The sequence below is a fragment of the Vespa mandarinia genome, chromosome 1 (assembly GCF_050613455.1).
Source record: "Vespa mandarinia isolate Hongniang chromosome 1, ASM5061345v1, whole genome shotgun sequence".
In the NCBI taxonomy this organism is placed as follows: Eukaryota; Metazoa; Arthropoda; class Insecta; order Hymenoptera; family Vespidae; genus Vespa; species Vespa mandarinia.
The window spans coordinates 12,226,267-12,240,044 of record NC_140810.1 but is presented as its reverse complement, the minus strand read 5'-3'; the positions used below and the strand labels follow the sequence as shown (position 1 = coordinate 12,240,044).

General features: G+C 32.2%; 1 protein-coding gene across 6 annotated transcripts in view; it reads left to right on the top strand.

Annotated features, from left to right (window-relative positions):
• Rbp6 (RNA-binding protein 6) overlaps positions 1-13,778 on the top strand; it is a 598,400-nt gene that overhangs the window by 225,932 nt on the left and 358,690 nt on the right. For all 6 annotated transcript variants that reach the window (XM_085663103.1, XM_035875510.2, XM_035875511.2 and 3 more), the window contains exon 3: positions 2,079-2,160. In XM_085663103.1, the coding sequence (XP_085519229.1) occupies positions 2,079-2,160 (82 nt within the window). The remainder of the gene's footprint in view (positions 1-2,078; positions 2,161-13,778) is intronic.

Genomic DNA, 13,778 nt, shown 5'->3' with positions numbered 1-13,778 from the left:
AGAACAGAAGGAAAGGTCGAAGGGATGCCATGGTCGGAAAGTACTCGAGATTGGTTACACTATGTTACGTGCCATCGGGCCTTTACAGTGTCCTGCGACGATTTTACCGTAGTCTCCAATAAATTGTTGTCTTCATTATACGTATACTATGCGAATAGAAATTGCACTGTAATATATATGATCCAATTTGAGCTCGTCTCATCGGAAATCTTCTTTCTACAAAAGCAATAAGTTTATACATATACTTGCGCTTTAAGAGAATCGATATTTAATTTTTGAAAGATCAGATCAATAACGTCTCGTTGCAAATTAATTACGATGTAACTCGATGATCATGAAAGGAACGTGACAAATAATTTTTCGTTAAAAAATAATCTTTTCAAAAATCCAACGAACATTAATAATGATATATACATATATTTTCGACCGAGCGTCAATAATCTCACGTTCGTATATCGAGCATGAGTAATTAGCTCCCTACGACGACGAGTTAAGCTGAAGCTCTCTCGTGGATGCACGCACCATGAGTTTATCACGGTATGCGGATTATGCTCGGCACTGTCAAGTCGCGCTGTTATCTACTAATTCCAATTACTGTCAACGATCCCCTTCGTCTCATCGTTCCAAGAGATTTTCGTCAAATCAGGAACGTACTATATGAAATTTTGAAATCTCATAGGTCATGTTATTTTTACGTTCGAATTGATTTTCATACGTAATTTGCGATGTACGAGACCGACGGTGTTTTTCAGTTGCGTGATCCTTTTTCTCATAAAACTATTTTCCCGACACTTGAGTTTGATTTTTAAACGATCGTTAAGCGATCTTTGTTAACAAGTTACTTGCTCGAGTTCGTTTTTCGCGTTTCACCGGGAGATAGAGGACGGCAGGCGTATACCCGTCACGCGGACCAGTTCGATTCCTTCGGGCGATGCGAATTGAGGGGAAAAATGAAAGTTTTAATTCGGTTTTAAATAGAGCTCAAACCGCCTGCAATTACAAAAGTTTTGGTAATAGGCCAAATCCTTTCGGTTGGCGTTCGTTACCAATTCCGTAGCGAATGGTTTTAAATGAGTGCAAAGGCTTTACTGAGTGGTATGTATGTACTTTGAGAAGGGTTCGCGTGATATGCTATTTTGGACTCTATATTTAAAAGATGTGATTTCAGAATCTATCACTTGGTTAAAAAAAAGGCAGATATATGAATTTAAAATAGGTATATATATTTAATGGACGTAATACATATGTACGACTTATAAAAAATATAGATACGTGTATTCAATGAATATAACGTAGATGTAAGACTCGTTAAAAAGTTAAAATTCTATCTTCCCCATTCCGAGCTGTTGTTCTAATCATTAAGCTATCCAGAGGTTCTTCAGTTAATCTCTCCATGAACGACTACTTATATTAAATGGAGTAAAATACAGAATGGTTCCCACATTCAGTCATTCTGCAAAAACATTTGACCACAAATGTTCTTTTCTCACTAAATGTTTTTCAATTTTAATGGTACTGGATCCATAAGGTGTCTCTTTGCCAATTCTCCTAATTACCACTCACGTTGCTGTCGTCGTCTTAAAATTTTCGAGTGTTCAGAACATTTAAGACTTCTCTATCAATTCCCCAGGCCGCCACTCGCATCACTCTCGTCATCAATTTTTTCCAATAGGTCCTCTTTTTTAATTTAATTTTCCTTCGCGTATTGCTACACGTTTAAGCTAACGACGAAAGTTAAAATTGAACGAAAGTAATTAATACGTGCGCAATTAATAATGGTTTTACAACTTCATCGTGCGTCTTTTCACAAGTTTAGTATTACTTTTTTTCACGAACTTCTTACGTCTCCTCACGAACTTCTTTTTACCAGTGAGGCCTGTTACTTACTAACTATAGATGTATCATTTTTTCTGTCTACCAAAACAATAGCTCTCATCACTCAACAATGTCATAAGATGATTCTATCACATATAGCTAATATATTTATGGAGAATATATAGATATCTATAAACGATAATATTTATAAACGAATTTTATGAGATGAGTAATTCTGATTTTTATTCTTTTTTCCGTTTCAGAGGGCCTTAGAGAGTACTTCACCAAGTATGGAGATATCACAGAGGTCATGGTTATGAAAGATCCCACAACGCGACGATCAAGGTGAGTAATAATTTGGAAAATGTATGTTTCACTTTTATCATCAAGTAATCGTTTATTGGACATGGTCAAGATATTCAAATGCTTGAAAGCACATCGGAGCGTACATCGATCGATCAGTTGGTTCTACTGCGGCATAATCCTTTGAGCTCTCCCTAGAGGAAAATTGCTAGTGGGTGACCATACCGCGGTTAGTAATTGTACTACGCGAAATTTCCGTTGGTCGAATCTACAGCGCGGTCGCTTATCTTCGTGCGGTTCAGAGGAATGTCCCTCGAGGATCTGGATCATGATCTACGGGAACGATCGACGATCCAGCTCGCGGAATTTGAAAGCACTTATTAACGGCATCATGGTATTCTATGCTCGCGTGTATGCCTTTAGAAATACAGACATGCATGCAAAGTTACATTACTATACGCTTAGGTATTATACTAAATGTTGTTAAAAACATAGCCGCTAATATTTCAATAATTTTTATTGCAATTCCTAAGAATATATGAACAATGAATTCCGTGATAATTATAAAATCATCTTGCTACATTCGAATTCGTAGGAATAAAAAGGGTACATTCGAAGATCGAATCGTTTTATCGTGCGAACGACAAAGAACCTTTCGTGATGGAAGAGATTATCGCGTTAAAAGATAATATTCATGAGTATGCTAATGTAGAATAAAACGTTACGTTATTCTCAAGTATGCCGGTATAGGAGAAAAATGTCGATGAATAGATGATATGTAAATATGTTGTTCAAACGAAGGGCTCTTTTAACGAGCCAATCGTTATAAAGTGCGTGTACCTATTTAGAAAATTTATTGAAGCATTAAATATCGGTAGACATAATTAATATTCTACCACGGTGATTACATTCGGTTTTATCGCGGCCAATCGATATATCATAATTGCGTTCATTAAGAGATATGGACATTGTAATCGTGAAGTAGAATCTCACATCTGCACTAGAGCGACGGGTAGATGTTCGCGTTTAAGCGCCGAGTTGCTAAATGCAGCGCATCTGCGCTAGATAGCAAAAGGAAATAATGGACGTTTGGGAATGTTCCACGTTTAGCAGTTAAAGCTAGTTCACATTTGTTGTCACATTTATCTACCTGATAAGTTTATTTTTGGACACCATCTCGGCCTACTATCTTTAAATACTTTTCATGAATCACATCGAGGTATAAACCTATATAGGCGATTATTAACGTAACGCCAGGTATTACCGAAATAGGTCTCAGGTGCAAAATAAATTTGCCGATGGTCAAGCCATCAAGTATAAAAAGGATATGAGGTTTTCTCACCTCGAGGCAAAAAATTGGGAACAAATCTGAAGCGCCATCGGCAAACATCTAGTCACTGAAGTAGGGACGGTAAATGCTGGCATCAGAGTTATTACCGGTTTTTAAATGGTAGGGACAAGGGGAATTGTTACGACGGGGGTAAAAGAAAGAAAAGAGGAATGAGAAAAAGGGAGAAGAAAAAAAAATGAACAAAAGCGAAGATATACATTGGACTAGATATAGGTGAACTCAACGCTATGACGTGAAAAGAAAAAATACAAATCCTTTTTTTCTTGACTTTGGCAAAGCAAAGTGTTATTCACCAATATTTGTAGTACTTCATTTTTATTCCCTTGTTTCATGGACGACCGTTTAACGAACTAAAAAACGAATAATTTTTCGTCGGCAATTTTATTAATTTTAAGTGATTTTCATCTCTCTCTCTCTCTCTCTTTGTCTTTTTTCACCCATTTCTCTTTCTGATAAGCTTTAGAAGAAAGAATGAAATTCGTTTATGTTATTACATGATAGTACTCGTACTAAATGTTCGTAGGGAACATTTCATAGAATACTCGTACTTTTGTATCATTCATAATCAATTCTTGGGTGAATAAGTCACACTCGCGTTTCTTTTGATGTACAATATTTGAGAAAGAGGCATGATTAAAACAGAGAAAGCATGTTCGACGCATTAAAATCATCGTTTAACGCTAAGATCCAGCGTAGTTTATTCAACGGTAAATTATATGTTGTATATGAAAAATGGAAGAATGGAATATTAACATATCGTTGTTAATAATTTGACGATGATACCTATTTTCTTTCAGAAATTTTAACTCTCGTCAAAGAAATAAACGGGCTCGTCTCATTTGTTGATACAATATTCGAAACAATAAGTTGAAAAGATTGCGGACAATAATTGTTGTTAAATTATCGTATAGCTTTTAAATTTTCGTCTCTTTTCCATTAATACCGAATACTCAATTCCTACCTTGTCGTTCTTCGACTAATTAATTGACCAGAAACTTTTAGTCGCCCGTCCCAACCTTCTCTAATTATTCATTCCTTTCATTCCGAAGAGAATGAGAGAGAGAGAGAGAGAGAGAGAGAGAGAGAGAGAGAGAGAGAGAGAGAGAAAATGAGAACTACGGACAACAAAACGAAACACAGAACAACTTACTCCTGTCAGAGCTATAAAACAGAAGCAACAGCCGAGCCTATTCACACCTGCTTATTAAACGGAAATAAAGCCTGTAGAATCAAAGTCCCTTTACCTTCTTCGTGTTCATTCTCTTCTCTCTCATTTTCACTCTCTTTTCCTCTTTCTCTCTCTCTCTTTCTCTTTCATTTTCTCTCTCTTTTCCTCTCTCTCTCACTCTCTCATTTTCTCTCTCTTCCTTTTCTTTTCCACGCTTCTTGACTTTTCTTTCTTTCTCGCTCCAAATGTTCTAAAATCTGTCGACAGTTAGGAGTTCCGTTCGCTAATCCCTTTATGGATAACCTCGTTTTGATCATATCCGAAAGATATAAAGCCCTTTTATTGACTGAAAACTCCAAGTTTCGGACGTGAAAGATTAGGAAAATTTTGAAAAAGTCTCTTAAGTAATACTCTTTTAAGGTTTCATCACTAACTGGAACTTTGCCATGCTTGTTGCGTTTAATCGGAATTCTAATTTGATTATGTAAAATTGAATTGCACGGTGCGTTACAACGAAGTGCGCTTGGAAATTGAGAGAAACGAAGCGTTTGAGATGCCGCTGCCTGCACCCAAGGAAATACGTGACATGTGTGTATGTATTTTGCGTGAATATTGTAGACACAAAAGATAACGTGCTCGCGTGGGTATATATTTATATCCAAGTCATTGTAAGGACAAAACGAGCGTGAAAAAAAAATCAAAAAATCAGCTTATATTGAGAGCGTGTAATTTGCATTGTTTTGAAACATTGCTTTGTCTAACGTTATTTTGTGTTTTTGTATTAATATATATATATATATATTAATAATAATATTTTATTATTATTATTATTATTATTATTATTATTATTATTATTATTATTATTATTATTATTATTAATATTATTATTATTATTATTATTATTATTAATATTATTATTATTATTATTATTATTATTATTATTATTATTATTATTATTATTATTATTATTATTATTATTATTATTATTATTATTATTATTATTATTATTATTATTATTATTATTATTATTATTATTATTATTATTATTATTATTATTATTATTATTATTATTATTAGTCTGATATTGCGATATTGTCTAGTTACTAATAAACCATTTCATCATTCTACAAAATTTCCCACGATTATTTCCAAATTAATCGCGTATCAAATACTCAATCGGAAGTTCGACTAATCGTGTAACTAGGATAATGCTTATCAATGATACATCATGCCGATTTTATAAACGCATGTAAGTTGGATAATGTCTATTATCGATGATATATCGTTCATGTGGATATATCAACGTTCCGATTAAGTTTACGATTTCCACGAAAGGAAACCCATGTGGAAATGACAAAAATGTCTTTTTGTATCGATTGAATTCTTTTTTTTTATTATTCGCGACCTTTTTCTCGAAAAGATTTTTCTATTAGTAAAAAATTAATTCATCCGTAATCTCTGGCATACTGGTATTTCCTTTACGTTAGCAAACGGCAACATTTTTCTAGCAGGTGGAAACCACTTAAAGAATTGTCGAAGAGAGATAGTAAATGAGAGAGAGACAAGGCAAAGACATAGTAGGACGTCAGTATAGGGTTGTGGAACAAGGGTGGTTGAATCTCTCAGCGCCACGTCGTAGCTCATATTTCCCGCAAAGGGACGTGGATCCTATATGCAGGGAGTGAGACGTGGAGTTACTCTGCGGGTTGTAAATTAATGGTTAGCCCGTGGCACGGGGGTTCGGCCTAAGGGTTTTGCTTGATCTATGGATGGTATGTGTGCTGGGTCAAACCGGGTCTTGCCCACTGATACGGTAGCTTCACGAAAACTGCTTCTTCTGTCTTCTACCTTAATCGCTCCAAGATTGATATCGCCTTCTCTACCTCTATCGTTCGCATAAGAATCCTCCTTTTATCGCCTCGACCTTTCATGAGCTTTCTTCTTGGACCTTTAAAAAGTCTCTACACTTTCCATTCATTGTCCTTTTCCTGTCTCTGCGATAATTTCCTTCGAAGGATCGTTATTCACGTACCGAGCGCGAGTATAAAGTCAAACGGCATGCATGGGATAAAGTTAAGTAGTTAAATATTTTTAGGATCTCTATTTATCAGGTTAACGTTCCTTTTACGCCATGGATAGCGTTTCCTTGCGATTTAAAAGAAACGCATTTCAGTCGATTGAATCGTTCTTTTACGATTTCACGAGCAGTCGTGGAGAAGAAGATCCCAGGAACGATTGATGCATAATAGTAGTTATTCGAAAGCAGTTAACTTTAGTACTCGAGTTCTCAGAATCGTACTTACAAAGGATGTAAGACGACCGTTATTTCTCAGAAAAATCGATATTTCTTGCAGATCTTCTCTCTGCTTAATGCGCAATATGACCCACAAGCGAACAAAATTTCGTTATATATAGAATAATACTAATACTAACTTCGTTGGACTATATTGTGTGTATGATCGAAATATTGTATTAGGCGAATAAGAATTTTTTTTCTTTCCTTTTTTATATTTTTTATATGAAACAATTACTTATAATATTTTTTAAAAATAATAGAAAATTCAATTTTATGCCATAATCTTAATTACCATGAGAAAATATTTCTTCTATTATAACAATTTTTCTATTATAAAAATTCGTAAAACTTATTCAAAATACAATCTGCCGATATATATATATATATATATATATATATACGTAGCATTAGTTTATTTCATGCTCTGTAAATAACATAAATTCTCTTTATGTAGATAATATGTCCTTTAATATTATTTTCCATTTATTTATTTATATCTATTTACAAGAATATTTGCAAATAGTTATACAATATTTAATGTCATTTGATTTCCAATTCTTTAAACGGCAAGTATTTTAGATAACATGAATCACAAAGACATGGTGCTATGTTTTTATAATAAGTTCATTGGGTGTTTAAACTTTAATCTTTTGACTATATCAGCATAACTATTTACAGCAAATGGATTTGTTAAGAATCTATACTGACTTCGTGCTTGTCCGTGAGTCGGATAATTTTTTCCTATTCGTAGGAGATGTTTAACGATTTATGAATTTCGTCATCCCTGATATATAAGGGTGCATCTATTATTGTGCTTATTGAAGAATTTTCGCTTTCCATTTTTTTAATATGTGATATGACTGCCATTTCCGAAAGTTGAATTCCACAAGTCCATGTTGGTTTTATTAAGCATTTATATATTAGCGTTTGGTTACTTTTATTAAGTCTATTCTTTCGAGATATTTACCAGTTCATAGATTTGTTTATTATATTTTTTGACTTATATGTTAGTTTTATATGAGTTTTTTATTTAGTTCTATTCTTAGATATTTAACTAATGTAATTAATAGTATACACTTAATATACACTTTAATTTTACTAATAAAAGTATTTTACTAATAAATTATTTTAAATTTTACTAATAAAGTATTTTACTAAATATATAAAGTATTTTACTGTAATAAAATATTTTACTGAATTAATTAAATAGTTTTCTAATTGTGATAGAATCTGTAAATCAGAGATAGCAATTTTTATGTCATTGTGTATGGAAATTATTACGATGTCGCCTACAAATGTGAAAATTTTGGTATTTTTATTGGTTAGGACATCAACAATGAACATGGTATGGAGCAGAAAAGTAAATGCACTTCATTAGGATACTCCGGTTTTAATAGAAAGGATAGCAGATGTAGTATCTTTGATTTTCACGCAGAAGTATGTTTTCTATGTAAGATTTAATTAGTATATGTAACGAGATAAGTAGCAAACGTTATAATTCATTGAGCAGACCTTTATGTCAAATTTTGTCGAATGCTTTTTCGATATTGAAAAAGAATATTTCAATATAGAAAAAGATTATTTCTTTTCTCCTAGTGATTTGAAAATTTGTTATATTGTGTAATAACTTTGCTTAATAATATTATTTTATTCGAAACCAAAATTGTCGTTAACAATAGTAATGATCCTTTTATGTATAATCTTTTCAACTACTTTTGACAATAACGGTAGTAAAGAGATAAATCCGTAAGATTGGGGAAGATTGGGATTTTGTTCAAGTTTTAATAATTTTATAATTTTTGCACATTTTCATATTTATAAAAAGTGTCCTACGCAAAGAATTGCATTAATTAGTATGGTGATATATCGTAATCCTTTTGCTGGAAGTTCTTTAAGCACTTTGGCTGCGATTAAATCGTTTCCTGGTGCTTTGTGGTTTTTGAAGTTGCGGATTATGGCCTGGAGTTCTTTTTTAGTTGGGTGGTCTAGGATGAAATTATTTTCAGAGTTATTGTTATTTGCGTTAGTGAGAGACCCATTTGTGAAAACTTCTTGGAAGTACTCTACCATAGCATTTGCTTGTTTTTTAAGAAATTTATTCCATTGGCCGATTAGAATTTTAATTGGATTTTTTGTTTGTTTATAATTTTTTCAGCTGTTTTTCACAAGGAATAACTTGTTATTTCAGTTACATCAAGATTTGAAATGTATCTACTAATTTCATCATTATTATAATTGCTGATTTCTGTTTTTATGATCCTTGTTAAGTTATATTTATTGCACAGTGTGAAATGTGTCGAGTTTAGAGAAGAACTTTATCACAATATGATACAAAAAGATAAACCATCTTGTTCGTTTGCCAGTTCGAAGAACAAAAGACAATGGAAAAGAAAGTAAGGAAAAAAAAATAGAAATATGCTACAAGCATAAATCGGAAACTCTATATAATAACTAAGGCGCGTCGATCACTCATCTAGTATTTTATTTTCAATAGTCCTGGTTAGATTATATAATTCTACTTTCAACTGTGAAAATCGTCTGTGTTGCCATTTCCTTCTTCATTTTTTTATTTATTTGATTAATTCTTAAATAAATTATAATTATGGTCGTATTTTCTTCTCTCCTATTATAGGATTTAATTAATACTCGCTGTTTAAAGGAGAATTGTTAGTTTTTCTGCTGCTATCTCTATGTCATATTTGGCTTTTAATAGTACATTGCATGTTAGTTTATCGTTTATGATTTTACTGTAGTTGTTCCAGTTGGTAGTTTTGTTTGTTAACTTCGATTGTTTAAGGAACTTAGTTAAACTTTCGAATTGATGATGAATAATATTGATTTATGATTTGAAGTAAATTCAAGAAGATGTATAGTCAGGATTTAATTATTTTTAATATTGATGATGCTAAACTCAAATGCATCTGGTATTTTATAGAGTTTCGTCGGTCAGTAAGTAGGCCTACCGGTCGATAGAACTGATAGTTGCCTGTGATTGATATATTCCATCAGATTTGCACCTTTAGTGTGTGCTATTATTGATTCCCAGAAAAGGTATTTAAAATCGCCTGCTATTAAGAAATCGTTTTCAAATACTTCGAAGAATTCTTTGAGTTTTGCTGTAGTTAACGAGCATTTGGAGGCGGGGATTATAAACTACCGCTACTGTTAACTCTTGTTCTTGCTGTATTATTTCGATTAGCGTAGCCTGTATTTTCTCCGCTTATTCTTTCCGTGCATATTTTTTTTAGCTTGGAGCTTCTTGTAATCCATTGCAGTTTCATTGTATAATTTGAATCATTTTTTGTTTTCTTTTAGAAATGTTACAAGTTCTGTTAAGAAATTTATGATGGTTGACATTTGAGTAGTTAAATTTTATATTATTTGCTTTGTTCAGATGTTTGAACGGCTGACGGATTTCCTCTACGAAGAATTTGTGATAAATTATGATTATCTTAATGTTAGAGTTTTGGTAGTATAATCCTTCAAATTAGAAACAATAGCAATTGCTCGACGGATGTGGAAATTTCGGGTTGTCGACTTTGCTAAGATGAACATGGTTTGTTTATATCTAGTTCATAACTCTCACCCTTCATTATCTATGTTACATTGATAAAAGAGCTCTCGCACGTGTGGTCATGACTATGATTCGTGACCACATGTGAATCCAGTCTTATACTGAAGTGTTGTCTATGACGGGAGGATGTGTTCAATTGCCTAAAGTACAATGTACAGAATGAGGGTTCTTTGTTGAGGAAATACTGATACGTGAATGAAATGTGTTCTATTATGATTTTTAAGATCACAACCTAATCATACTTTGATAGTACAATTAATAAGTAGAAGTTCTGATTTTATTGAGGATTTAAGTTACCGATTTTTGTTAAAAGTAATTACTTCAGATTCGACTTAAGAATTTAAATTCAGTGATCTGTGACCATTTTTGAAATTTACTTAAGGTTTCTTCTAAATGCATTTGGGTGGCGTGAGGCTTTTTCCTTTGCATATTATGATTAAATCGTCGTCAAACAATAATCCTTTCATTGAATTGGTTATGTTATTTAGTACATTATTTATGGCAATGTGAAATAAGGATACACTGACCCTTGCGATACACCATTTTCAATGACTATGATGGAAGAAAGAATGTTGTTGACTCTCATTTGGATAACTTTTGTATGTAAAAAGTTGATGAAATTAACAATGTTATCTTGGAGTCCACGATTTCGTAAAATTTTTAATATTCGATTTTTCCAAATCATATCATAAACCTTTATGTCGAGACATAATCAAATTTTATTGATTGGCAAAGGCATTGCATATGTTAGTCTCTTTGTTTAGGATTGTAGATGGAAAAGGACTGTCAGAAATCTCTTTGAGAACAGGAGATTAATCGACCTTTTTCCAAATATCATCAAAATCTGTAGTTATTGATTTTTTTCATCAATTTGTACATCATATTTCTTAGTGCAATCGGACAATAGCTGTTCGTGTCAGCTAATGATTTGCTTAGTTTTAAAATGGGTATAATTATGGCTTTATTTCAATTCCCTAGGACTACATTGTGTATTCACACACAATTGACTAGGAAAACTATATAGTCAACAGTATTTGATGACAGGTTGGATAGAAGGATGTTTGGGATTCCGTCAGATTCAGGACTGGTGCATTTAGATAGAAAGTATTTTATTTCATCGGTGTGGAGAGACATATTTATGACAGAAATAACAAAAGAGTCATGGTTAAAATCTGGAGGATTCAATGGAATAGATTCTATTTTCTCTTCGTGGATTTGAAATTTCTTTGTGTAATTGTTACTAGAATTTTTTTTTAAATGCTGACGCTATTATTTCTGATATTTTATATGAGTGTGATAAGCGAGTTATTTGAACTTTTTTTTGAATTTTTAATTGCGCTTTTTTTTAAACTTCAGTGATTGAAGCGTAACAGTTAAGAATAAAACATATTTTAAACTTGGCTATTTTTTATTCTTTTATGATTTTACGAAGTATAGCTCCATATTTTTTAATATTCATGAGGTTTTCAAGAAATTTGTTTCTTTTATTTTTTAAAGGCATAGTTTCAGTCTTTGATGATTCGTGAGGTCGTGATTATTGAAGTCGCCAAGGATAATGTATGATTTCGCTAATTAGTTTATTAGGTGAAACAAAGTCTCATTTTAAAGATAAAGATTTAAACGAGGATTCCGTTTCCCGAATTTTTGTAAAAGTTTTATTATTATGCATAAATTATTTTTAAAAACCCACCATCTTTTGACACGTTCTTTTTCAAAGAAAATCAAGTTTTTTCAAAAATTCGAAAAAACGGTAATCTCGCTTGACAGTCTTAATAAGAATTCGGGTATTTTCACAATATCGTTTGGATTGAAGAAAATGTCTATTGATACTTATTACATGTGAAAACTTTATGTATTCCGGTTCGTAGGAAATACATTTTGGATATCATTTTGGATGTCATTTTGGGTAACATAATGTTATGGTTAATAAATATACAATATTTTCTATGTAGTCATAAAGGACAAAAGGGGAGACGTTAAATAAGAAAATTCTTTAGGATAAGTTAGCTAAATTTCTGAATACAATGATTGATACTTTATTATTAATTACAAAGATGTAGTTTAATTATCGAAGTAAATATAAATTCTATAATTAGATATTCGAGAGGTGAAGAAAATGACTTTAGATCTATTGTTTTCTATGATATATACATAGTTTTTCATGGTTACACCGTCAATTGTATCAATTATAATTGCCAATTCTTTACTGGGAAAAGCATTATTTATTGTTGCAGAAGCATAAGATTTTATAAAATTATATCCCTTTTAAAATAATAAACTACTGTATTATTATAATTAATACCTACGTGAAGAGAATTATTAATCTTTAGTAATTATTGTCGTCCTTAAGATTAAATTTCGTTTATAATAAATATTCTTTTCGTTATAATTTTTTTGTCTTTTTTCTTTCTCATTTTCTCTTTGTTTTGTTTTGTAAATCAAGGTAGAAGCTCGATCTTTAATACGCTTGGCTTGTTTGACTGACCATTAAAACGTATCTTTCAAATGTTGATTATTTCACGAAGATCATAAAGCACACTTTAAATGGTTTATAGGCATTGAAAGATGACAATACAATGAAAACAGTCGCTCTCTACCTTATAATAGCTCCACACATTCAATGAGATCCGTTTACGACCTGCATCGACATGGCCCTTTACTATTTTATCATCATTATACGATGTTACATTGAATGTAAAATATTCGCTGTTATTTGCAATTATTAAATATCATATAAAACAGAATGGAATACAAAGTTAAACAGACGATTAATTCTTTTCCTATAATTTTTATAATGCTTTTATCGTATAACTATCTTTGTTTCATCTTTTTATCGGAAAATTCTATATGGTTTTCTAGATATCACGGACGAACGATTTGTTATACCTTATCGTGCGTTAAAATGAAAACAAAATGAATGCCGATATGGAGGTAGTGTGAGAGAATTTAAATTCATCTCTCGATATTCGAAAGCAGATAGCCATTGAATAAGAAGAATTGTAAATATCGTATCGTTGTTTCTCGTTGATCGAATTTGAGATTCCTTTTTTCTGACAATTCCTTTTCCTCTGATATAAACGAGCACGAGCGAGTGAGAAAAACGGCTACATTCTCCTATCGACAGTCTCATTTCCTGACTCGAACTTATCAAGACAAATACACCGACCGTTCTTTTCTCTTTCTTTCTCAGCACTTTCAACAAGCTCTCGCGATCGGAAAATATCTGTAATGAACAAACTATCCGATTTGAGCCCCTCGCTATCACTTTCTT